The sequence below is a fragment of the Mustela erminea genome, chromosome 14 (assembly GCF_009829155.1).
Source record: "Mustela erminea isolate mMusErm1 chromosome 14, mMusErm1.Pri, whole genome shotgun sequence".
Classification (NCBI taxonomy): Eukaryota; Metazoa; Chordata; class Mammalia; order Carnivora; family Mustelidae; genus Mustela; species Mustela erminea.
The window spans coordinates 7,894,132-7,920,883 of record NC_045627.1 but is presented as its reverse complement, the minus strand read 5'-3'; the positions used below and the strand labels follow the sequence as shown (position 1 = coordinate 7,920,883).

General features: G+C 45.4%; 1 protein-coding gene across 4 annotated transcripts in view; it reads right to left on the bottom strand.

Annotated features, from left to right (window-relative positions):
• Positions 1 to 4,246: 4,246 nt before the first annotated feature.
• The window catches only part of GPR137B (G protein-coupled receptor 137B), a 49,523-nt gene continuing 27,017 nt past the window's right edge, over positions 4,247 to 26,752 (bottom strand). Inside the window, exons 3-8 of one of the 4 annotated variants that reach the window (XR_004278772.1) lie at positions 25,853 to 26,075; positions 23,747 to 23,896; positions 20,856 to 20,984; positions 7,408 to 7,532; positions 5,619 to 5,803; positions 4,247 to 4,681 (exon numbers count right to left, since the gene is read on the bottom strand). Coding sequence is in view for 3 of the 4 variants with exons in the window: in XM_032313484.1 (XP_032169375.1) it covers positions 5,692 to 5,803; positions 7,408 to 7,532; positions 20,856 to 20,984; positions 23,747 to 23,896; positions 25,853 to 26,075 (739 nt within the window). In the remaining variant the exon portion in view is untranslated. Of the gene's footprint in view, positions 5,804 to 7,407; positions 7,533 to 20,855; positions 20,985 to 23,746; positions 23,897 to 25,852; positions 26,076 to 26,752 lie in introns of all 4 variants that reach the window. The other 3 variants (XM_032313484.1, XM_032313485.1, XM_032313486.1) reach the window with 3 other exon arrangements.

Sequence of the window (26,752 nt, the reverse complement as noted above, 5' to 3'; positions counted from 1 at the left end):
CCCACTGAGCCACCCAGGTGCCCCTGCAATTTTTTTAAATTTCTCAGTGGCTTCTGGACTTTGAGTCATAGTTCGAACACCTTCCTCGCACGGCAGTAATTCACCTACAGTTTCTTTTAGAGCTTTCATGGTTTTTTCAATCTAAGTTTTGATCCCTTTGGAGTGTGTCCCCCATGTAGGGTGTAAATTATGGATCCAGCCTAATTAGGTTTCCTAGGTGGCTACCCAATTATTCCAACGGTATTGGAATAATTCCAATACCGTTGGAATAATTGGGTGACCAGTTATTACGGGACAGTCTGTCCCGTCCTCCCTGGTTTGCGATGCTACATTTATCGTATATGACATTGCACACAGCATTAGCTCCACACTGGGGTTGGTTCTCTTTCTGTTTCACTGGTCTATTCACTCAGACACCAGGACCACAGTCATTTTAATTACTCAGGGTCTGTGGTTAAATATCTTCTCTTCGCTCCAACCCCTCCTGCCCTTTTTAAAAGCAGTTTTCTTGGGCGCCTGGGTGGCTCAGTGGGTTAAAGCCTCTGCCTTCGGCTCGGGTCATGATCCCAGGGTCCTGGGATCGAGTCCCACATCGGGCTCTCTGCTCAGCAGGGAGCCTGCTTCCCTCTCTCTCCCTCTGCCTGTCTCTCTGCCTACTTGCGATCTCTGTCTTTCAAATAAATAAATAAAATCTTAAAAAAAAACATTTAAAAAGTAAAAGCAGTTTTCTTTAGCTGGCCTTGAGCATTCTATATGAGCTTTAAAAAAAAATTCTTTAACCTATAGATCATGCTGGAACTCTGCCCCGTTCAGTGTTTCCCCTTGAGAGTTGGACTTTTAACCACTGTAGTGTGTCCCTCTTCTCTTAATTTTATACTTTATCAAATACTCCCTGTTGTGTTATTTCAGGATTCTGTTTGCCGGTGCCCAAACACGCGAGGGCAGAGACAGGACGTGAGGTGCCTGTTTAGACAGAATTTTATCTCATTGCTTCTGTTTTAAGATTGAGTTCTCAGATCATTCCCAGAGACTATCCTTATGTAAAGTCCTTATGTCCTTTTTTATTCCATTATGAATTCTCTACCCAAAAGTTGGATATCTGAGAAAATAGGGATAGGCCCTTACATGAGTATTATAGTTGCCTAATCCATACTCAGTGGATGAAAGTGCAAGTGAAAGAAGTTACCTTTAAAAAAAAAAAGACACAGCCTATCACAAGAACAGGGTTTGACCATTCACTGTTGTAGATGCTGGGAACATAGCAGTGAATAAAACACAGATATCCCTGCCATCAGACAGCTTATGAATTCTGTAACCTAACTAGGCTGGGTCTGGTTCACAGTGAGAGCTCACCAGAGAGGAACAGACCAACTGAAGAGGAACAGCTAATGGAAACCTGTTCAGTGAGATGATACTCTCAGTGTGAGTGAAATTTAGTGTCAGCTTAATGGTGCCCACCCGTTGTCGCAGAGTAAAACCATCCAACTAACTCTCCTGGGTCAGAGTCTCCAGTTCTTCAGCCAGCACCTGGGTACATTATGTCACTTTCCATATGGATTTCCTTCACAGAAGATACCTCTAAATGGTAAGTGTTCTCCCTTGGGTAGGTATTGAGCCTACAGACCTAAAGCCTAGGCTCTGGGCTAGTGAATTCAGTACAGGGACAGCCAAGGATCCTCAGCAACACAAAATGGCCCTGGCAAACCATCTGTTTAACCCAGACATGCCTTTTTATATCTCAATCTTCAAGGAGCACCATGACTAGGTACCGGAGGGACAGTTGCACGTTAATAAGATTGATGGGAAAATGAGGTTCAGAGAAAGGGAGGGATGTTGAGGCTGACATGGACTAAAGAGGAGGAGGTCACAAATCTAGATGGGGAGGCGTCTGGTCTGTTCCGACTACAACAAAGTTCAGAGGCAGGAAATACATTCTGGAGATCGTGTCTAATGCTCTAAGTAGTCGGGCAACCAGGATGCAAAAGGGAAGACCAGTCTAGAGGCTACAGGGGAATTAACCTGTTTCTGGAAAAGTAGAGGACAGGTTTCAGTCCCAGATCAAGGAACAGATGAAAGAAATCTGGCTTTAGAGGAAACAGGCAAATACCACTAGGAGCTGCTGAGTCAGTGGATTTGAATCTGAGGACTTTGATCCCTACTTGATGACCCAGGCAGAGCTCCGCACTAAAGGAACCCACCTCAGTGCCCAGGCCCAGAGAGCCGCTGGGGGCACAGGTACGGCTTTGGCATACTTCCCGGTATTCTGACCCATTAGTGCAAGGGCTTTCCATATATCCCTACTGGGCTCTAAAGTAGGGTTAAAAGAAAGATGTGGCTGAACTTACAGACTGGCAAACCCCTAGTTGTCCCAGCATCTGGCATGTAGTAGGCACTTGGTAGACACTGACTGAACTCCACTCCCTTCATTCCTTTTTAAATGTTTCCTCACTTGGATTAGAGTTTTTGATGAGAACTCCACTTTTTAGCCTGATCCTTTCCAGCAGTTCCTCTGGACGATGAGAAGTCCTAAATAGCATTATGCACAGTTAGAATTTTTTTTAAATAAAATTCTCCCCAGGACAAAAAATGGAAAAGTGTATTATATATGTCTTCAATCAGACCTACACTTGTCTAGATTTTATCATACAGTCCTCTAAAGTGAAGAATTTTTAATAAAGTTTCTCCACTTGGAAATGCTAAAAAAACAAATATTTAGACCCATTTAATTCTCATGTAAGTTTACCCTTATTAAAAATTCATTCTAAAAAATAAAAATTCTAGTAATATCTACTATATAAATATAAATGAGAACCTTTTTCTCTAAGCACTTTTCATGCTCTGGAATTTAGTAATGCTTGTTCTCTTCTTAATAGGAATTAAATATTCAAGGAATTAAAGAACAGTTCTATTGGATTTTGAGTAAAGAGGATATTTGGGGACACACTAGTGAATGTGCCTGATGATCTACACCACTAAACATGGTAACCAGCATAGTTTTAACAACACACCTGATGCATCCAAGAAAGAACTGGCATAACCATGATGTGTGTACTGTAAAAGTAAAAAAAAAAAAAAAAAAAAAAAAAAACTCCTTACAGTCCACAGGTCCCTGTGTAACATACTCTGGATGTTGTAATCAGTGGCTCAGTTAAATGGGTTAATTGTAGAAAAAAAGAGCCAGTGCAAGATATCTACACAAATCAGTTGGCATTTTTAGACAATTACCTGCAGAAGAAGACCCCTTTTATGCCTATTTCCAGCACGTGTCCAGAAATACTCCCATGCAGCCTTTAGTGTTGAATCAGACTTAGTACAAAATTTCCAGTGACACTGCCTCTTCCCCATATATTTTTAACTTTCAATTGACCAAGGTTTTAATTTCATTATTTTGCTTTAAAACAGGACGTTTTCGGTGTTTTATAACCAGTAATCCCTTTTCTTTGCCTTCTTTGGGCCTTTAATATTTCACATTAAGGAGAAGTTTTGTTAGTGAACCTATTTAACACTGTAACACAATTAGGAAACTGAAGAAATTTTAATTTCCCTTTTCGTACCTACCATACCTATAAAGTTTCACAGGGTACACATGGTCATTTACTATGAGAAAAAGATTAATACAATCCTATTAATATTCTAGATGGGTTTACAATACTTGTGCTTAAGCAAAACTTTTTAAAAAGGGAAAGAGAAAAATAAGCTCTTAGAACATTTTTATCCTTTCCAGTAAGAAGATAGTTCAAATAGTAGCAGCTTTATCATAAAAATAGATTATGGCCTTTATCACTTAATGCTGGTTATTGCGACTTTCCTGCCAGTAATAACAGGATAATGTGTTAATACAGCATGAGTATAATAATTGGATGATTTGAGTGATTTTTTTTAATTACTGTATTTTTTAAAATATACCTACCCTTGAATGACCTAATTGAAGTACTTTCTGAAAGCATGATTTAAAGTTTTTAAGTCTATGCTTGGTCTGCCTTTAAATTCTAAGTACTAGTAACAAAGATAGCATGACAAGTAAGGGTGTTCTTAAAGCTATTTAGAATAATAACAACTTATAATATTTTAAGGCAACCCAAATAATCAGTGCAAATTTTGCTTCAGTGTAGAATTTTCTCTGACAGTCTATTTTCAGTGACATGTGACCCCAGTTCTTCCATATACTGAAAGGCAAGAACACTACTGTGTTGGATGACGCAGGACAAAGGCATGCAGTACAAATGAAAAACCCAGTCACAAGCCATTTTTTACAACTTGAGATGGCAATTTTAATCACCATCAAGAGAAGTAGACTTGATCTCTGTGAAATCAATGCCCAGAGAGAAATCCTTTCTGAAGACCATAATGAGAAATAAGAGATACTGGCAATGGGCTTCATCCTGAAGGCAGAGCATGACTGTCTGTCCATCTGCTCCTCCTCCTCCTGTCCCGAGAGGTGAGATTTCCTAGGCAGAGCAGGTCACATCTCGCTGGTAACCATCCTTCCTCCAGGACCTTCTGTTTTACGGAATATCCGAGCATTTAACCTCCCTGACACAGTTTCCCATCGTAGGCAGTGGTACCTTGATAGATCTTGGAGGTTTTAGACTTGCACCGGGGCTGGAGTCCCAGCTGAGTTCACTGAAGCCGTCGTCTAGAACGTGCCTCTTCACGTGGCTGATGGACAGGAATCATGCTCCTGGGTACCAGGGAGCCACTCCCGTTTTAAAGCTGCTATTGCCAGTAGCCTGATTTCAGAGCTACTTAGAAATGTAGGCCGTTATTTTAAATACATGGGAAAGTGCAGGAAGACTGAGGACTGCATACAGCCTGCCGGATGGAGGGCGGAGAACCTCTCCTGCGCTCCTGGACTGGAATGAATGGTCCGTGATTTGGGAAAGGTGACGTCTTGGGAAGGACTGAGGTAACGGAGCCTAGATTTCCCTGGGCTGAAAAACTAGGCAAAGGTTCCGAATACAGCAGAGGAGGCTTACCAGTGGGTTAGCTGTATCCATGCTTCTAAGGGATCCACTTATGGCTGAAGGGTACACATTAGGGCCCTGCTCAAAGGAGTACCACATTTTTGTCAAAATTTAGATTCTTTGAGACAACAACCGTCTCGACCTTAAAGAACTTGAAGGAAGGAGCCAATTACCTTGTCTGTAGTCTGTTGATAATCTGCTACAGTATAACTTAACACTGGAGTCGAAACTGGCTTTCTAGATGTCAGCTGGGTTTCGAATCTACCCGGCTCAGCCCCTGCACGGCCTGAAGAGGTAAGGATCTGAAGATACGTTAGTCCGAAAGCCTGAAACAACCATCAGACCATGTACTGTGGACTTTTAAAGTGGATTATGCATAAAAGTCCGTGCAAACTACAAACATATATTGCAATAACATTCTCAAAAAATCCTAGTATATATTTTAGCATTATTATTTAAGTTATATAAAATACATCTTTATAAAAGTACAGAGTTTTTTTTAAAGTTTAAATTATACCCACTGAAAAAGGCATCCAGGCTCACTTTTTAGTACTAAAATAAGATTTTATCAATCTAAATTATTGCTTAGTCCTAGGAGCCATTAGAAACCTGTAACAAAAATCAAGTCCGATTTCTTAAGGAAAAGTGCCTTACAAAAATTCAGCTGTCATGAAGTTAATCTCTTTGAAGGTCTTCACTGAGGAATCTTCCACAGAATTGACTGATACTACCCATGGCCTGGTTTGTCAGGATCCAAAACTGGGTCTGGTTGGAAAGTTCCCACTGATGCCAGGAAGCTGTTGGTTTGTTGTCCCCAGTCATAGTAGTCTGGAGCAAAACTTGAAAAAAGAGATAGTTTGGTGACTTGAAACACTATACTTTCTATCAATGACATCTGTATTTTAGTTGGACAGAACTGGGATTTTGTATAAACTATAGACAATCCCAGTTTTTAAAGTGGCTTCTTGAAGCCCATGTGCAGTGGCTACAAATTCACCTACGTAGTGAATTCAGGGCGCCTGGGGGGTGCAGTCGGTTAAGCATCAAGCATCTAACTCTTGATTTTGGCTCAAGTCCTAACCTCAGGCCTGAGAGATAAAGCCTTACTTGGGCTCTGTGTGTAGAGCCTGCTTATGATTCCCCTCGCCCCTACTTAGGCTTGTTCACGCTAAAAAAACAAAGAAACAAACAAACACTGAGCTCCACAGAGCCCAGAAGCATAGTATTACTAGAACCATAGACCAATCACTACGTGTAACAAAATATTTTGCCAAAAAATCGTATCTGGTACGTCTGGAAAAAGAACTTGTGTGTGTCAGCTTTATCACCTGCAGAATACCAGCGATCTCAGTACCTGCCTCGCTGGGCTTCTGTGAGTTAATACCTATCGAGTGCTTAGAACAGTACCTTAATACACAGTAAGCATTCACTAATGTGCATCTCCTCATTCTCCTCCTGCAGGGAGTGGAAGGGGGATCTTCTACCTCAGGAGAGAGGGCACTTGGCTCTAGGCTGCCCTGGGCAGATGTGAGGGTAGGGCTGCTCCCGTGGGCCCCAGAAGGATGTGCAGTGGGGTAACTGGGTAAGAGAGCAGTGTTGGGGTGAGGGTTCGAACAGCTCTGGACCTCAGGAGTCCTTGTTTACTGGCCTGCTTCCAGACCTCTGTGCTCTGCACATCTGCTGGCTTAGTCTGTGCAGGGCTGCATTTTCTCTTCCCCAAGCACCATCTTACATTCTTTCTGGTTCCCTGCACCCTTGTCTACTGAGAAAGCAGGATACCCTCCCAGCTTCTCTGTTCTTGGGTCCCCAAACAAAGGCTCTTTTCAGAGCTCTTTTAAAGTTTTCTAAGGACATTCACTGTTCATAATAAGGAGCAGAAAAGCCAGGCTATCTTCTCTTGTATCATTCCACCTGGGACTGGGGGGTGGTTTATAGTAAAATGTTAATGATTGCTTTTAAAGGTAAAAAGGATGACCAACAATAAGCTTTCACTTCCAAGAAACACAGCCGGAAGCCTCCCTTGCCCAGGAACTGCACCAGATCCTGGGAGCACAAGCAGAGAGCGGAGGGAGCTCAGGGAGCCCTGGTTCAGCCCTTGTTGCTTCTCTCTGCTCTGCTCACCCTGAAGGCCCAGCTTCACAGGCAGGAGGAGGGGACATCATGACCACTGGGCCATGGAGGGTGGCTGAAGTGTCACAGGAGAGTGCAGGGAACCCCAGTAGCTCCCACCCCTCCTGTCTGCCACACATCTATGGAAGCAGAATCCCGGGAGTGGGGCGCTACTCTGGTGACACTTTGTCTTGTTCTCAGGGGCTTCTCCTCCATTTCCTGTGTGCCTCACCCTCCCTCCGACTCCAGGGATTTTCTCTTGGACTGAACCGATTTCATGGGTGCCGTGCTCAGCCTCCTCACTGTGCCTCTCTACCACGAACCAGGGTCTTACCTTCCCTGAAGTCCTTGAGGGGCAATGTTCCAGGCAAGGTCATCATCACTATCGTATCTTCGAGGGTTGTCAAAGAAGTAAGATCTGGGACTGAATCCATGGCTGGGGACCATTCCAGGGTTGCTCTAGAAAGACAATTAATTGTTCAGTGTGCTGGAGACAAAGATAGACAAGATCTCTCTTGTAGAAGACTGCAGATGCTGTTCTCGTCTCAAAGGAGGATGGACCTGTTCCACTACAGTGCTCCTTTCAGTTGCGTTTATATATTTTTTTTAACATTTTATTTATTTATTTGACAGAGAGAGATCACAAGTAGGCAGACAGACAGGCAGGCAGAGAGAGAGGAGGAAGCAGGCTCCCCGCTGAGCAGAGAGCCCGATGCAGGACTCGATCCCAGGACCCCGAGATCATGACCTGAGCCGAAGGCAGCGGCTTAACCCACTGAGCCACCCAGGCGCCCCAGTTGCATTTATATTTGAGTGGTGTTATCTTTTTCTTTTCTCAGGATGGACAAAGTCTTCTTTCACAGTTCCACGTGCAGCCATGAATTACCATCATTTTTTTTTTAAAGATTTTATTTATTTATTTGACAGAGACAGATCACAAGTAGGCAGAGAGGCAGGCAGAGAGAGAGAGAGGTGGAAGCAGGCTCCCCGCTGAGCAGAGAGCCCGATGCGGGACTCGATCCCAGGACCCTGAGATCATGACCTGAGCCGAAGGCAGCGGCTTAACCCACTGAGCCACCCAGGCGCCCGAATTACCATCATTTTAATCCCTTAATGAAACACAAGGCGATGCCCAAATTAACCAAATTAGATAGTCCCAAATTAGCTATAAAACCATATAGTAATGTGGATATTTACAAGCTAAAATAATGAAATGATCATAATGATCAAATAAGTTTCCATTTCCTGCTTCTATAATCATTTCCCCCGTTTCTGTCCTCAAGCTGCGTTCACCATTCAAAAAATTTCAAATGGTTTCAAGTAAGCAAAAGATCAGAACTGTCTTATAAGGCAAATCAAAGCTGGCATAAAATACAGAATTTGTTTGAAGTCCTTGGACCTATCATCAGTGGTCTATTTTAAAGTTAAACAACGGTATGAAACAAGGATGCTCACTATACCATGAGTATTGATACGGAAACTCCTCCTTTTCTAAGACTAATCTAGCCAAATACGGGAAACATAATATAACCTAGATAAGGTGGGATGCCTGAAAATTTAGGATTTGCAGCAGTTCAAGAATGTCCATGTAAAAGAAAGAAGTTGGATCCTAACCTCATTACACCTATACAAAAAGTAACTCAAAATAGATCAAAAACCTAAATGTAAGAGTAAAAACTATGAAATTCTGGGAAGAAAAATATAGGGACAAATCATGTCCCAGGATTTGGCAAAGGATTCTTGAATAGACACCAAAAGCATAAATAACAAATATAAAATTCACCAAGATTAAAAACTTCAACAGACATCATCCGGAGAATGAAAAAACTGCCACAAGAAGGGGAAAAAATATTTGCAGAATCATATCTGACAAGGGACTTAGATCTAAAATACATAAAAAACACTTAAAACAATACAAAGACAACTCAATTTAAAATGGGCAAAAAATCTGGATAAAGATATAAATGTCCAATAAGTACATGAAAAGATGCTTGACCTCATTAGAGATGAGGGCAAAAGGATCCAGGACATCTAGAATCAAAACCTCCATAACAAGTGCTGGGGAAGAGGAGGAGGACCCAGAAGCAGATGGCACACGGCACACCCACTGTAGGAAACAGTCTGGCAGGTTTTTAAAAAAAAGTGCATCTCTGACTTCCGGGAAGATGGCAGAGAAGGGCCCTAAGCGCACCTCGGCGTACGGACACAGGATAACACGTCCACTTAAATCGCCCAGAAAACGACCCGAAGACCATAGCGCCATGGAGAGAAGAGGACACGTGAGGGCGGGTGGGGAGAGTGGACATGTGGTTGGGAGCTTAAGGGCCAAGGCCACTTGCAGCCAAGAAGGACCAGAGTGTGCAGGGAGGGGAGATGACAGATCCTCACACCTGGGAGCCTGCAGGGCATGAATTCCCATAACATTTGTCTCTGCAAACCAGGGGGGCCAAATTCTGCAAGTTCCTACAACCACCTGGAACTTAACTTTAAAAACCAACAGGCTCCGTTCTGGAGAGGCTGGAGGGAGAGCAGAGAAGCAGCAAGGGCAGTGTGAGAGAGGCCTGGGGCGGACGGGAGAGCGAGTTCCTCACTGATCTCAGAGCCCAGACCAGAGGGACGGACTTCCCCGGGAGACGACTCCAGGAACAAAGGAGCTGGCAGGCACCACTGCCCCACCCTTTAGCAAAAACTTTGTCCACCAGAAGGGAGCGGCCTGACAGGGCCAGCATCCAGTACGTAACCTGCTCACGTGGTACCCTGCTGCCCTCCCGCAGCTGGGCCTGCCTCAGCCCTGGTGCGGCAGGTCCCCTCCCCAGAAGACCATGCAAACCTTGCCAACATGCTGTGTCCCTGCTGAGGGTTTTGCAGGGCCTCGGTCCCAGCAGCAGCCGTGGGTCACCTCCCATGGAGGACACTCACTCCCTGTTAAAAATGCACATCCCGCACGTGCTCTGCAGAGCGGCCCTGGCCAGCCTGTCTCCTCGGAGCTGTGGGCACCCCTGGCAGAGTGCTGGTGCGCAAAACAGGCACTGCCCATCCCACTCGCACACTTCGTGGAGCGGCCTGGGCTTGGCAGCAGGGGCACCACCTCTCTGTAGGAGGACAGGGCCACCGTGCTGAAAGTGTGCACCCACCTACTACCTTCAAGAGCTGGAGAGGTCACGGACTATCTGCACAGAGACAGACAACAAGAATTACATAAAATGAGCAGAAGATTATGTCCCCAATGAAAGGACAAAACCCCAACAAAAGACCTAAGTGAAACATATCAGTAGTATGACCAATAGGAACTTAAAGTAACATTGTAAAGAGACTCAATGGACTTGAGAAAAGAGAGGAGGACATCAGTGAGACCCATAACACAGAGATAAAAAAGAACCAGTTGGCAAGGATACATGACACTTAAAACACACCTGGTGTAACAGGTCACAGGCTACAGGAAGCGTGATGACCCAGAGGCAGAGCAATGGAAAGCAAGCTGAGCGGGTGAGGAACAAACACGGAAAATGAGAACAGATTCTGAAGCTCGGTGACTCCATCAGGCATAGTAATAACCACAGCACTACAGGGTTTCCAGGAGAACAAGAAGAGAAAAGGGAGCAGAAAATTTATTTGAAGAAAGAACAGCTGAAACCTTCCCACTCTGAGGGAAGAAACAGAGATCCAGATCCGGGCGGCACAGAGACCCTTCAAAACAAATTAACCCAAGGAGGTCCACACCATGACACATGGTAATTACAATGGCAAAATATACTGCTAAAACATTTTTTAAAGCAGCAAGAGAAAAAAAGACCATTACATATAAAGGAAACCCCATAACACTATCAGCTGCTTTTTTAGCACAAACTTTGTCCACCAGAAGGGAGCGGCCTGACATATTCAAAGTGCTGAAAGAGGAAAGTCTGCAGTCAAGAGTACAAACACTCCTATAATTTGAATGGAACCACCAATGACCCCAAACAGTCAACGCAATCTTGGAAAAGAAAAACTGTAGGTATCCCAATTCCAGACTCCAAGGTCGATAACAAAGCTATAGTCATCAAAACTACGGGACTGGCACAAAATACACATATGTTGGGGCACTCGGGTGGCTCCGTTGGTTACGCATCTGACTCCTGGTTTCAGCTCGGTCATGATCTCAGAGCTGCGGCTTCGAACCCCACATCAGGCTCTGCCGTCAGCACGGAGTCTGCTTTACATTCTTCCCCTTCCTCTCCCTCCCTTTCTGCTCCTCCCCCTCTTTGCCCTCTCTTCTCTCTCTCAAAAAAAAAAAAAAAAATAGAACAGAAAATCCAGAAATAAAACCACAATTATATGGTCAATTAATCTCCAACAAAGAAGGTAAGAACATGCAATAAGAAAAAGTCTCTTCAACAAATGGTATTAGGAAAACTGAACCACTTTCTTACACCATACACAAGATAAGCTCAAAATGGATTAAAGGCCTAAATATGAGACATGAAACTGTAAAAATCCTTTAAGAGAGCAGAGGCAGTCATTTCTATGACACCAGCCACAGCAACATTTTTCTAGACATGTCTCCTTTGGCAAGGGAAAGAAAAGCAAAACTAAACTACAGGGACTTCATCAAAATACAAAGCTTCTGCACAGCAAAGGAGACCAACAAAACTAAAAGACAACCCACTGAGTGGGAAAAGCCATTCACAAATGACATATCTGATAATGGGTTACCATCTAAAACATATAAATAATTTATACAACTCAACACCCCAAAAAACAATCCAATTAAAAAGTGGACATTAGACATGAACGGACATTTCTCCAAAAAAGACCAACAGATGGCCAACAGATGCATGAGAAGATACTCAACATCACTCATCCTCAGGGAAATGCAGATTGCAACCATGATGAGCGATCACCTCACACCTGTTGGAGTGTCTAAAACCAACAACACATGAAACAACAGATGCTGGCGAGGATGTGGAGAAAGGGTAACCCTCCTACACTGTTGGGAATGCAAGTTGGTACAGCCACTGTGGAGAACAGAGTGGAGGTTCCTCAAAAAATCAAGAACAGAACGATTCTACAAATCAGTAATTTCACTACTGGGTATTTACCAAAATAATACAGAAACACTAATTTGAAGGGATACCTGCACCCCTATGTTCATAGCAACATTATCTACAATAGCCAAACTGTGGAAGCAGCCCAAGTGTCCACTGATGGATGAGCAGATGAAGACGACGTGGTGTACGTATACAATGGAACATTCCTCAGCCATCAAAAGAATGAAATCTTGCCATGTGCATCCACATGGATGGAGTTAGAGAGTATAATCCTAAGCAAAGTAAGTCCAAGAAAGATAAATACCACGTGCTTTCACTCATATAGAATTTAAGAAACAGAACAAATGAGCAAAAGAAGAAAAAAAAAAAAAAGAACAACCCAAAAAACGGACTCTTATCTACAGGGAACAAACAAAGGGTCACCAGAAGCAAGGCTGGTGAGGGATGGGGAGCTTCGTCAGGAGAAGTGGGAGCCACTTATCCTGATGAGCTGTGAGGGATGTGTGGAAGGACGGAGTCACTGTACCGTCCACCCGAAACTAACACAATACTGCATGTTAACCAGACAAGACTTTTTAAAAAAAATTTCAATATAGAGTTACCATATGACCTAGCAACTGCACTCCTAGATATATACCTAAGAGACATATTTTTTTTTTAAGTTTGATTTATCTGAGAGACAGAGAGAGAAAGTGTGCCTGTGGAGCAGAGGGGAGGGGCAACGTGAGGGAGAGAGAGAAAATCCCAACAGACGCCACGCTGAGCAGGGAGCCTGATGTGGGGCTCAACTCAGGGGACCCTGAGACCATTACCTGAGCCTAAACCCAGAGTCCGATGCTTAGCTGAGCCCCCAGGCGCCTTGGAAGACGTGTGCACACAGAAACCTACACATGGATATCTAGAGCAGCACTGTTCCTAGGAGTAAAGAACTGGAAACAAGATGTGAGACCGCCATACGGTATTATTCAGCCATAAAAAGGAATAAGGTACTAATACGCACTACAACACACATGAACCCTATGCAAGGAGGCAGTCGCAGGAAACCACACAGTGTACGGCCCATGCCCGTGGAATTCCAGCAGGGAAATCCACAGACAGACAAGCAGGTGCCTGGGGCCGGGGAGGGGAGTGACAGCTAATGGGAACAGGTTTCCTTTTGAGGTGATAAAAAATGTTCTCAAAACTGCTGTACATATCTGAAAACACCCCAAGCCACTGAGCTGCACACAGGACATGGGAGTGTTGTATGGGATGGGAATTCTATCCCGGTAAAGCTGTTTAAGCAAGAACAACAAACCCAGGGAGATTCTCAAACTTCACAGCACACTCAAATCACCGGGGCTTCTTCGTATTTAAAACGTGGATTCCCAGAACCTGCCCCGGAGATTGTGACCTAGGAATCTGCCCTGACCCCAAGGGCCCCCAGGACTGTGATGTGGATGGCAGAGAGCCACGCTCTGAACACGGTCATACTGGGCTCAGCCGCCAGGGGAGAGGCGTGTTCACAGCGACTGCGCTGCACATCCAGACAGTCGATCACAGCTGAAGAAAGTCCCCACCTGCAACGGGCTCTTTTAAAGTCCAGGAACAGGAGCTGGGTTATAAATCGCTCTGCCCACCCACGCAGAGGGATATCAGACTGTTTTTTCTCCAAGCAATCATAGGAATTACAGACAGCGGTAAGACTATTGTCGAGTCACACACAGCAGCAACTTAGTTTCTCCAGACCTTACGCCAAGGAAAGCCACAGCGCAGCCCAGTAATTATCCTTACGGACTCAGGAACCAGACTGCCATGGTGCAATCCCAGCTCTGCCTCCGACAAGCCCCGTGATCTGGAACCTGTTTCCTCATATGAGTGTGATAATGGTTTCCAGCTCAGAGGCTGAGTGTGAGCATTAGAACACGGAATATATCTAAAGTGCCATTCCGCACCATGTCTGGCACACGGAAGTGCTCCACCGTGCCTGGCTCACTTGACCAAACTCTACGCGACCAGATGGCCTTCCCTCCAGGAGACTTGCCTACGGAGATTTCACGAACACCCCAAGCCCAATCTGATACCCACATTCCCTGCTAATGAGAGTTCCTTCCTAAGTAGAAGAGGGAAAATGTTTTTCTATTTAGGATTATGCCTCCCTCCTACTGAAGTCACTTCCTTGTGGTAAATCAGGAGAAAACACTGTTCAGGGCATAGAGAATCATTTTAATTCACTACTAAGCTGCTGTCCATGGGGGCTTAGCCTCAGTGTGTCCCTGAGATCTGTTCCGGCACCTGCAAGGCTGTAACTATTTTTGTGATTAGTGGGTTAAGACGTGACTTGCCCTTTCCATGGTCTCAACACCAGTACGGATGGTGCGCCAGCCTGCAGCGCCGGCTGTTCTGCAACGCTGGCACCAACCGCCCCGGCCGACCCTGGATTGCCACAGCTACACTATCAGTTAGAGGCCATTTTCCTGGAGAATGCCTTTGCTGGGGGTGCCAGGCTGGCACTGTCAGTTATGTGTCTGACTTGGTTTCAACTCAGGTCATAACCTCAAGGTCATGAGATCGAGCCCCACACAGGGCTCCACACTCGGTGGGGAATCCGCTTAGACTCTTGCTCCCTCCCTCTCTGCTCCTGCCCACCACCTACCTGCATACGCTCTCTCTCTCAAAAATAAATAAATCTTAAAAAAAAAAAAACAGCTGTAACAAAGCCCTAAACATTATTAGTTATATTAGATCTCAGTCACTGTGTTTTTAATAGGTTACGTGACAAGACAGGAAGTATGCACACAGCGCATCTACTGTGCAGAAGCTGTTTTCAGGGAAAGACCTCATGCAGCTGTTTGGGTCGTAGCTACATTTCTTCATGCCACTTCACAGCTCTTACAAACCAGGCTTTTTCAGACATGAGTGCCTGGCAGACCCTGTCTCGAAAGGATCTGAAGGCAGGTGGACAGTATTTATCACCGATCAAATATGAGCTTTTCAGCAACAATGAAAAAGCTTTGGAACACTGGTATCCCCCACCTCGAGCCGCAGGGCATCCCAGGACTTCAAAGATTCTCCTGAAATGATCATTGGTGGTATTTAGTGAGTGAATTTTAATGTCTGAAAGATCTGTGTAACTCGGTACACCAGTATTTTCCAAGTGACCAATATAAAAGGCCATGCGTGGGTAGAAGATCCATTCAAAATGCAAGATAAACTGAGGGACGTTAGTGTTGATACAGTCTGAGTTTACTGCTATGATTTTAGATTCCGCACTGCAACTGACTGTTAGGAAACCACAACTAGTTCACTTCTGATGCACTTCAAAGAAAAATATCCACAATTTTGTTAAAGAGTATTAAATTACTCTATTGCAAATATGTATTTCTGTAAGGCTGGATTTTCCTCACATACTCCACCAAAACAATGTATCACAACAGACTGAATGCAGAAGCAGACAGAACCCAGCTGTCTTCTATTAAATCAGATACGAAAAAAATCTGAGAATTTTACAACAATGCTACTCTCCTACTTTGTTTTGGAAAAAATGTTCTTTCTCAGAAAAAATTTTTATGGTAACATATAATGGGTTTATTATTTATAGAGAATTAATTTTTTTAATTTTACACACATGCATACCCCTCTCCAAATAAGACCTTTTGTAGGTCCTCTATAATTTATCAGTGTAACCCTGAAGAGTCAGAGAATCTTGAAAAAGAAGAACACAGCTGGAGGTATCATGCTCCCTGGTTTCAAACAATATTACAAAGCAACAGTCATCCAAACAGTATGATACTGGCATAAAAACAGACACACATATCAATGGAAGAACAGAGTGCCCAGAAAGAAATCCACACTTACATGGTCAAGTGTTTCACAACAAAGCATCCATGACTATATAATGGGGGAAATGACAATTCTTTCAATAAAGAGTGTTGGGAAAACTGGACAGCCACATGGAAAAGAATGAAACTGGACCACTGTCTTCTTATACCACACACAAACATTAACTCAACATGGATTAAACACTTGAATGTAAGAACTGAAACCATAAAACCCCTAAATGAAAACACAGGTGGTAAGCTCCCTGACATCAGTACTGGGGATGATGATTTAGATTTGACACCCAAAGTAAAGGCAACAAAAGCAAAAATAAACACGTAAAGCCACATCAAATGAAAAAGCTTCCACACAGCAAAGGAAACCATGAACAAAATGAAAAGGTAACAGACTGACTAGGAGATGTTTGCAAATCATGTATCTGATAAAGGGTCAATACCCAAAATATATGAAGAACTCCTACAACTCAATGGAAAAATATAATCCAATTAAAAAACAGGCAAAGGGCCCGAACAGACATTTTTCCCAAAGACCTACAGATGGCCAACAGGTACATGAAAAGATGCTCAACGTTGCTCACCATCAGGGAAATACAAATCAAAACTACAGTGGGCGATCACCTCACGCCTGTCAGAATGGCTGAAATCAAAAGACAGGCAAGAACCAGTGTTGGCCAGGATGTGTACAGGAACCCTTTCACACTCGCTGCTGGTGGGAACATAGATGGGCGCAGCCACCATGGGAAACAGTGGAAGGCCCGCAGAAAAGTAAGAGTAGACCCAGCCTGTGATCCAGCAATCCCACTTCTGCATTTATCTGAAGGAAATGAAAACATTAATCCGACAGGATATCTGCACCCTTGTGTTCACCGCAGCATTATTTACAAGAGCCAAGAGACGGAAACGACCCAAAAGTCCGTCAGTGGGTGAATAGATAAGAAACTATACTGGAATATTACTCACCATCAAAACACACACACACACACACACACACACACACACACACACAAATCCTGCCATTTGCAACAACATGGATAAAACTTGAGGACATTATGCTGAGTGAAATAAGTCAGGATAAGATAAACACTTATGATCTCGTGTATGTGGAATCTCGGAGCATGCAGAGAAAACCCCAGCATGGGTACAGAGAGGAGACGGTGGTCACCTGAGGTGGGGATGGGGAGTGGGCGAACCACATGGAAGGGGTCAAAGTTACACGTTTCCAGTTATGCAATGACTAAGTCCTGGGGACCCCGTACAGCATGCTGACCACACGTAATAACAGTGTGCTGCATGTCTGAAGGCAGTTAGAGCAGACCTTGAAAGTTAGCTCAAGAAGAAACATCATAACCGTGTCGTGAGATGGCAATTGGGCTTGTTAGGATCGCTGTGTAACAGCTATGATACCCACTCACTACGCTGTACACCTGAAACTAGTACGTCAATTACCACTCAGTAAAAAAATTAATCACAGGGTGCCTGGGTGGCTCAGTTGGTGAAGGGTCTGCCTTCAGCTCAGGTCATGATCCAGAGTCCTAGGATTGAGCCCCGCATAGGGCTCCCTGCTCAGCCGGGAGCCTGCATCTCCCTCTCCCTCTGCCTGCCGCTCCCCCTGCTCATGCTCTCTCTCTCTGTCAAATAAACAAATAAAATCTTAAAAAAAAAAAATCAACCCGTGTAAAGTGTCCCAAGACCACCATGTTCAAGAACCATGGCTCTAAAAAATACTCTGAACATCTTGAACTCTATTCAAGCCCAATAACCAAGTAACCGCATCTACATGGAGTATGTTAAGACAGGTGTCCCTGGATAATGACATCTGCGAGTACACAGCAGACATTACTCTGTATTCATTTAGTATAAGAATGTGGACACTATCACATTAGCCTTCCTCTTGTTAAATCTGGACGTCTACTCTGGGTTTCGGGAGCCCAGTTCTGAAGCCTCCGAGACACGAGCTGATAAAAAGGTACACACAGAGGCCGGGGGAGGCCTCCATGAGCTCCGGGAGTCAGCTTCAGTGACCCCTCACAATCCCCTAGTCCCACAAGGTGCCCAGAAAACTTCAGAGAAGGAAGGAAAATAAGGACCTGGTCTCTCAGCCTAGAATCTGGAGCCCGCCTGTCCCATTTCTCCATCAGGGAGCTTCAAGTGTTTAGGATCTGACTCTACAGAAGCCTCCAGCTGTTTCCACAGCAAGTGAAGGTCAGAGGAAGCGCACGGCCACGGTCCTGCAGCTACAAATAACAGAAGTGAAGGAAGCGGATCCCACAGTCTAGAAAACACTACCCACTGCCTTCTCTGCAGGGGCCACAGTCAGGCCTGCCCCACATGCCCCAGGCTAGGCAAGCTTCCCACCCCCAACCCACTGTTTCTGGCTCATGGTGACTATCGAGATATGAATAAGAGAAAAGTAAGAAAAAAACAGGGTCAGGGTGCTTGAGTGGCTCTGTCAGTTAAGCAGCCAACTCCTGGTTTTGGATCAGGTCATAATCTCAGGGCATGGGATCGAGCCCCACATTGGGCTCCACACTCAGTGGGGCATCTGCTTGGGGTTCTCTCTCTCCCTCTGCCCCTCCTTGCCTCTAGCATTCTCTCTCTCAAATAAATAAATCTTTTGAAAAGAAAGTAAAAGAAACAGGGTAAAACACAACTGGTTGGTTGTAACTGTATCTGCTTTCCTTGTTGCCCGCCCACATTTGGCTCGCATTGGCCAAAAGCCATTCTCTATACTTTTCTGGGGGCTTCATAGATCAGCGACTCAAAATACTACCCCTCGTTAGTGTGGCTAGAATAATTCATGGACCACAAGCGCCCAGGGGTTTTCTCACTCTCGCAAGCTGTGCATTTTCTGTCATGTCCTGAGAAAGACAATTATGCAAAGCTGGCCCAGCAGAAACAGGACCAAACCAGGGGAGTGGGGTTAGCAACCTTCATGATGTTTTTTATTTCCCTGTCACCAAGTTCCCAACTCACTGTCCAACATAACACAGGGCTGAAGAACTCAAGTACCATTTTTTTTAAAGATTTTATTTATTTATTTGACAGGCAGAGATCACAAGTAGGCAGAGAGGCAGGCAGAGAGAGTGGAAAGGAAGCAGGCTCTCCGCTGAGCAGAGAGCCCGATGCAGAACTCGATCCCAGGACCCTGAGATCATGACCTAAGCTGAAGGCAGCGGATTAACCCACTGAGCCACCCAGGCGCCCTCAAGTACCATTTTCTATTTCCCTTTCCAAAAATAGAAGCTTATATATTTGGTTCACCCCAAGTCAAGGCTCAGATACCAGTGAGATTTGTTGCACTAGGAAAACAGTAAATCACTATCTTTAGGCCTTGAGAGGCAACTTTCATTTCTTCTGAAAGAGGAAAGCTGAAAAAATGAATTTCCCTTAAAAAGAGTTAAGGGGGAAAAAAAAGGAAAAAGAAATTAAAATAGATAAAAAAATATACAGTGGAAAAAAGTCTCTTCAATTAATGGTGTTGGGAAAATTGGACAGCTATGTGTAGAAGAATGAAACTCGACCATTCTCTTACACCATACAAAAAGATAAACTCGAAATGGATAAAAGACCTCAATGTGAGGCAGGAATCCATCAGAATCCTAGAGGAGAACATAGGCAATAACTTCTTTAATATCGGCTACAGCAACTTCATAAAGACATAAAGATATGTCTCCAAAGGCAAAGGAAACAAAAGCAAAAATGAATTTTGGGGGCTTCATCAAGAGCAAAAGCTTCTGCACAGCAAAGGAAATAGTCAACAAAACAAAGAAGCAACCCACGGAATGGGAGAAGATATTTGCAAATGACATTACAGACAAAGGGCTGATATCCAGGATCTATAAAGAACTTCTCAAACTCAACACACACAAAACAGATAATCACATCAAAAAATGGGCAGAAGACATAAAAAGACACTTTTCCAATGAAGACATACAAATGGCTAACAGACACATGAAAAAATGTTCATCATCATCATTAGCTATCAGGGAGATTCAAATCAAAGCCACATTGAGATCACTACCTTGCACCAGTTCGAACAGCCAAAATTCACAAGACAGGAAACAATGTGTGTTGGAGAGGATGTGGAGAAAGGGGAACCCTCTTACACTGTTGGTGGGAATGCAAGTTGGTGAAGCCCAAGTTGGAGAACAGTGTGGAGATTCCTTAAGAAATTAAAAATAGAGCTTCCCTACGACCCTGCAATTGCACTTCTGGGTATTTACCCCAAAGATACAGATGTAGTGAAAAGAAGGGCCATCTGCATCCCCAAGTTCATAGCAGCAATGGCCACAGTTGCCAAACTGTGGAAAGAACCAAGATGCCCTTCAACAGATGAATGGATAAGGAAGATATGGTCCATATACACTATGGAGTATTTTGCCTCCATCAGAAAGGATGAATACCCAACTTATGGTATCAATATGGATGGAACTGGAAGAGATTATGCTGAATGAAATAAGTCAAGCCGAGAGAGTCAATTATCATATGGTTTCGCTTATCTTTGGAGCATAAGGAATAACATGGAGGCCATGGGGAGATGGAGAGGAGAAGGGAGTTGGGCGAAATCAGAGGAGGAGATGAACCATGAGAGACTATGGACTCTGAAAAACAATCTGAGGGTTTTGGAGGGGAGGTGGGAGGGGTGAGCCTGGTGGTGGGTATTAAGGAGGGCACATATTGCATGGAGCACTGGGTGTGGTGCATAAACAATGAATTCTGGAACACTGAAAAGAAATTTTAAAAAATAAAAATAAAAATAAACAAACAACTAAATAAAGAGTTAAGGGAGAAGACCATCTCAGGCAGACAAGGGAACTTTTTACATCACAACAGGACGAAAGAGGCCTGCTCCTGAAAATCTAAGGTCAAGCCCCAACGGCATGCGTTGTGATGAGAAGCAGGAGACAGTTTCCACAACTAGAAAATGGTTTACTCACAAGGTCCTTCGCAGGGTTTCTAACTCGGAAGAAGTAAACGACTAAGGTGGTGGGTAAGAGCTCCCACACGAAGAGGACCACCCCAAACACCACGTATCCGGCGTCTCCCAGCTGGTTCTTCAGATCCGCCTGTTGAGAAGTGAGGGGAGGCGTGCAGTCAGCACACTGAGGTTTTGCTCTGGTTCTTACTAACGTGAAGAAAGGCTAATTCTGATACGGTGCAATTCCTTCCCCCTGCAACGTGCATGTGGAAATCAGGTAATAACCCAGGTGGGGAGTCATTCCAACCACACAGGGCAGAGAATTCTTATCTTCAAAACAGTCAAGCGTGGGAACTGCCCATCTCTGACAGTTATTACATCACCCTCCAAAACCTCATTTCCAAGCTAAATCTCTTGAATGTAAGTCTTCTTGCCTTCAACAATCAAATAGGGAGATGTTAGGTCTCTCCCTCCCACATTTTTTTCAAAGATTTTATTTATTTATATATTTATTTATTTATTTATTTATTTGCGCGAGAGAAAGAGAGAGTGTGGGAGAGACAGCACAAGAGGGAAGAAGGTCAGAGGGAGAAGCAGATTCTCCACAGAGCTGGAAGCCCGATTCGGGATTCGATCCTAGGACTCCGGGATCATGACCTGAACTGAAGGCAGCTGCTTAACCAGTGAACGACCCAGGTGCCCTCCCTCCCATATCTTTGAGGACAGCATGTAACTGTCACCCTCTGTCTCATCCCTGGGATAAACCCATCAATTTTTTAATCTTCTCTTCCTGTTCCCTATATCCTATTCTTTATCCTTTAAAGCTGATTGCAGGGGAGATCACCTGGAAAAAAACTGTTTCCAGACCAGGATGTTTGTCTGGACCAGTGGGATGGCCGAACAGGCCTGGTGTGTAGTCTGTCCCCCGTCTGCAGGGCCCAGGATATGCACAGGGTCACATCTGGGCAGCTCTCCCACAAAGGGCAGTGTTTCAGACAAAGTGCACCAAAACCAAGCCATGAAAAGCCGATCACCTAAATAATCCTTCTACCTTCTTCTAGTGCATCGTGTTTGGTGACAGTAGCCCCTCCAGGAAACCGTCTCCCCATCTCTGTATCTCGCTTCCCTTCTCTAACTCAGCTGGGTAGCACGCTGGCCCCTTCCATTCTACATGGATAGTGCACAGCTTGGGGCCAGCAACACACGGGTCTAGATATTCATAAATAAACATTCCCCCTAAAAACAACAGAATTTTTAAAACTGTGTTATTTTAAGTTTGTTACCATTATAAGCCCTTACTGGAAAGAAAAACCAAAATAATTATTTTGTTAAAACCTAACCTCTAGTGTTTAAAGGGTATGGGGTAGCGGTTTGGGAGGACGAGCACATTCTCGAGATAGACAGCGGTGACAGCTGCCCAGCAAGGGGACAGTGCTGAATGCCAGGCTGCTGCCATCTGCCCGGAAGTTGTTACGAGAGTAGCCATTGATGGACATTTCACTACAATGAAATCCTTCAGGTCTTATGAGTAAGTCTCTCATTTATTGTTCCAAGATTCAATTTTTATATATTTGATTTTCCCCAAACAGGGCACACCTTTGGCAGAGCCTTGCCCAAATCTCTCCCATCCTATATAGAGGGGATTGGTCTGGGCAGTGGTGGTCTGAACCCTTCCGAATTCTAGCCCCTTCCCTGTGCCCCTTCCGAATTTCATCCTGTCCTCCCACGCTTAGCGGGGTCACTTGATGTCTTCTTCTGGAGTGTGAATCCAGCCCAGGGAGGGAGCACTGCTGGGACTGGAGACGTGCGTTTTCTAGAGTTGAGCATTCGGTGTTTTCCTAGGGACAGTTAAGGAGCTTTCCGTAATTCAATCCAGTAGAGCCTATTATAAAGCAGAAGTTCTGCGTGTTGTAATGGCTTATCTGTGTGTCTGTTTTCCTCAGGGGACATAAACTCCTGCTGTGGGGCAGGCAGGCCATCTGTGTGCGTTTGTACCCCCAGCGCTCTGTCCTGCATGACAGATGAAGAACCGGTATTTCTCAAACGAGAGGATGTGACCTCATTCCCATTCTTTTTTTATTTTTGGCTTTTGTGAACAAGAATGCCAGATGATATGTCACTACCTTTGTTCGTGGCTTTATAACTTACGACTCAGGAGTTTCTAGCATATTATTAAAAGGGCAAGAATATCATGGGGTCACCGCTGGTAAAATGAGATTTTGCTCACACCTTCAACCCCCCAGTCATTTTTGTCTCAATCTTCTCAAATGCTGTCTCCATGCTCCACTTTTAAAAAACCATAGTTTTAGGAATGCCTGCATGGGTCAGTCATTAAGCATCTGCTTTCAGCTCAGGTTGTGCTCCTAGGGTCATGGGATCAAGCCCCGCATCGGGCTCCCTGCTCTGTGGAGAGTCTGCTTCTGCCTCTGCCACTTGTGCTTGCTCTCTCTCTGACAAATAAATATAATCTTAAAAAAATAAAGCCATGGTTTTATGTATTTTCTGAAATCTGCATACAATCTGTTTCACCGAGGCAAACTTCACTTTTAATAAAACCATCTTACATTTATATGGAAGCACTTAAAAATGTTTTAAGTACCGTTTGCCAAGAGCCCCAGAAATTAGTGTGTGTGTGTGTGTGTGTGTGTGTGTGTGTGTGTGCGCGCGCGCGCACGCATGTGCAAGCGTGCCTGTGCACCTAGATGCTAGTTGTCTCAGAAGATGTGAGCTGGGACAAGCCAGGTACTATGATCCCATCTGACAGACATGGACACAGATACCACCCAGGTACATGACGGTCAAGGTCACCCAGCAATGCAGCAGCAAAAGCAAGGAGCCTCTCTCTGCCACATGGGGTGCTGTGAAGCAAAGGGTCGCTGTTCGGGGGACACGTCACCGGTGCCCACTGACCTGGTCTGAGACATTGTACCAGTCGTAATCAAAGGAATGGACATTTTTGCTCTGGGAGAATGACAGGATGAACAGGTTGTAGCAGGCTCGGGAGGTGTAGAGAAGGATGACGGTCACTCCGATGGCTGTCACTTGACACACAGAGGAGCCCTGGAAAAGAGGGAGCCATGAGGGGAGCACCCATTCCAGGTCCAGCACACCAGCCTCATCATGCCCTGGCTTCAGACCTGATAAACCCTTCAGCTCTCGGGGCCACAAACCGCGGTGTCCGCTCTCAGCAATAAACCCACACCCAAACCTCACCTCACCCCACACCCCCTCCTCAAATGTCAAAGGATCTCCATACAGATGCTTCCAAATCTGGGAGTTGGTTTGGAGAAGCCTTAAAATAGAGGCCATTTGCCTAAAGCCCAGGTTTGTAAGAATGAGAAAATCAGGTGGTTTATGTTGTTCAATCTCCAGGATCTCCCAACTTGGGAGCCCACTGCCCAGCATCCAGCCCAGGGACAACAGACCCTAGCAAGGTGGCAACCAACCCTAGCAAGGTGGGGGAGCGGTCCTGTGGACCATGGCCCTGGGCAGGGAGCACTTCCTCAAATTCCAGAATCTTCTAGGCTGGAAGCCCTGGTCTCACTCCAGACTTGGAATTACATGGAAATTGGTGATTTGTACCCCCATTTATGAAGCTATCAATTTAAAGTCCATTAAAGAGCCCTAAGCTAGAAACATATAGTTAATGTGACCAAAAAAAATGAAACATGATTTTGAAATTTGCATTGAGAAATCATACATCAACAAGATACTATTTTATTTTGCCAGCAGCAGTTTAACAGCATATTTGCCACAGGGCTGATCTAAATAGTTATTTGACAACCAAAATGTAACTCTTCCCATAAAACCCACAATTCTGTTTTTTTTAAAGCCTTGGATAGCCCTCACATGGGAGACAACAGACAAAACTTGTGTCAAAATCAAGTCTGAAATCTGTCAAAACTCATACATGAAAAAACTACTCCTGCCATACTCAAGTCTCGAGGGATCTCGCCAGAGGTCAGCCTGATCACGGATGCCTTGTGAAGGCTTGGGGTTTCTGAGGTCAGATTTTAGTCTACTGGTCACTACTGAAGGCACAATATCATGGGTCACAGAGCTCCCCACGGTTTTCAGACATAAGACTATTTATAGCCAGGTAGCAAAGAAGGCAGACATGGGGGTCGGCCAGACAGGGGGTCGGCCAGACAGGGGGTCTACCAGAGGATATGGTTAGAAGCAGAGGAATTAGAGAAATCATTCAATCATTGCACAAGTGCAAAAACCAAGGCCCCTTCCCCAGCCTCCATTCTTCCCTGGGCTTCCCAACCAAGGAAGACTCGGGGTGAGGCCGATCGGGGGCCCAGAAGTATATCAGCTCTTCCCTAGAACTCTGGGGAAAGGAAGAGCAAACGGGCATTCTAGGGTGCACAGCACACAGCAAACCAAGCTGGCCTCTCCTGCCAGCTGCCTCCATCTCTGACTGAGAGCACGGTGCAGGGGCCGGCCTGAACTCCAGGGGGCAGTGTCCTCCCTGGAGTGTCCATGGTCTTCTCCTGGGCGCATCAGTCAGTCCTGAGGGGAGCCTCCATCCACATCTGCAGAGCCTGCGGCCAGACCGTGAATCGGAAGCCTGGCTCTCTGTCTCTGGGCTGCGTAGGGCAACGCCAGGTACTGACCTCCAGGGCCTGGTCTCCCAGAGATCTCGGAGGACACCATGAACTTACACAGGCCGAATGCAGATCTCAAAATGCCTGAAACACAGGGCACACTAGGCGAGTGTTTCTACTAGTCTCATCGGCACAAGCAATCAGCGAGTCCTTTAAAATGTTGGTTAAACACTGTGTCTACACACAGGCCGCCTCCCTGCCAGTAATTCCTCACACTCCCACACATCAAAGCAACTCTTCTCACGTACGAAGTTCAAAGAACGACACCGCTTTGGGTTTGGGCAGCAGGATGCGGCCAACCATTTGCAGGTCAGGTGTGGAAGGTGTCTGCTGAGTTCTGTCTGTGACTGGGAGACTGTTTTTGGAGTCGGCTTAACAAAGGGATCTTGACCACATGTCCACATACCTTTGACTCCAAGTAAATGTTGGCCAAGGACATCTTCGAGATTTTGTAGAGACAGACGGAGAGGGAGACAGCACACAGCACGAAGAGCGTGTCGTTGATGGCCACGCGCACCGAGACGATGACCTTCCTCTCCCAGCCGCCTGTCTTCACCAGCACCGCGCAGGTCAGATTCACCAACAGGAAAATGAGGCTGATGAAGAGCGAGGCCAGGTAGAGGGGCAGCCTGGGGAGAACAGAGAGCGCAGTCAGCCCCACGCCCTGCCTGCTGGCTGCGTTTCTGGATCGACCCGCAAGGAAAGCGGGGCCGGTTCCATTAACGGCTGGAAGCGGACATGCCAGCGCGGACACGCAGAGCACAGGTTTGCGGAGCAGCTGCTCTCACGTGCAGATCACAAACCAGCTACAGACAGTGCCCTCAGGAAGCTGCCCGAGCCCTGCTTTTCCTGCCACTGGGAGGTGGTCAGATCTGCCGCAGCCCCTGCCCAGGGCTGAACAGACAACAGCTGGCTGGGTCCCTGGCCGTTTGTGACCCACAGATTCCCGGAGCTGCCCGCTTCCTTGTGACCGGCGCACGGCCAATGGACTTCTCGGACGGACTGAAACCCAAGGCCCCAGCCTCCAACTGCTTCAGGACGGCCCGTGGTGTCTACCTCCTTCGGTAAACAAGCCAACAAGGAACAGACGTGCAGGGCTCAAAATCAGACTGGGTCTACGTTGACTACGTCTGTAAATCCAGAAAAAGAAATCTCTCAACTAAAAGCAGTTTTGAGGGGCGTGTGGGAAGCTCAGTCGTTAAGTGTCTCCCTTCAGCTCAGGTCATGATTCCGGGGTCCTGGGATCGAGTACTGCATCAGGCTCCCTGCCTGGTGGGAAGCCTGCTTCTCCTCTCCCACTCCCCCT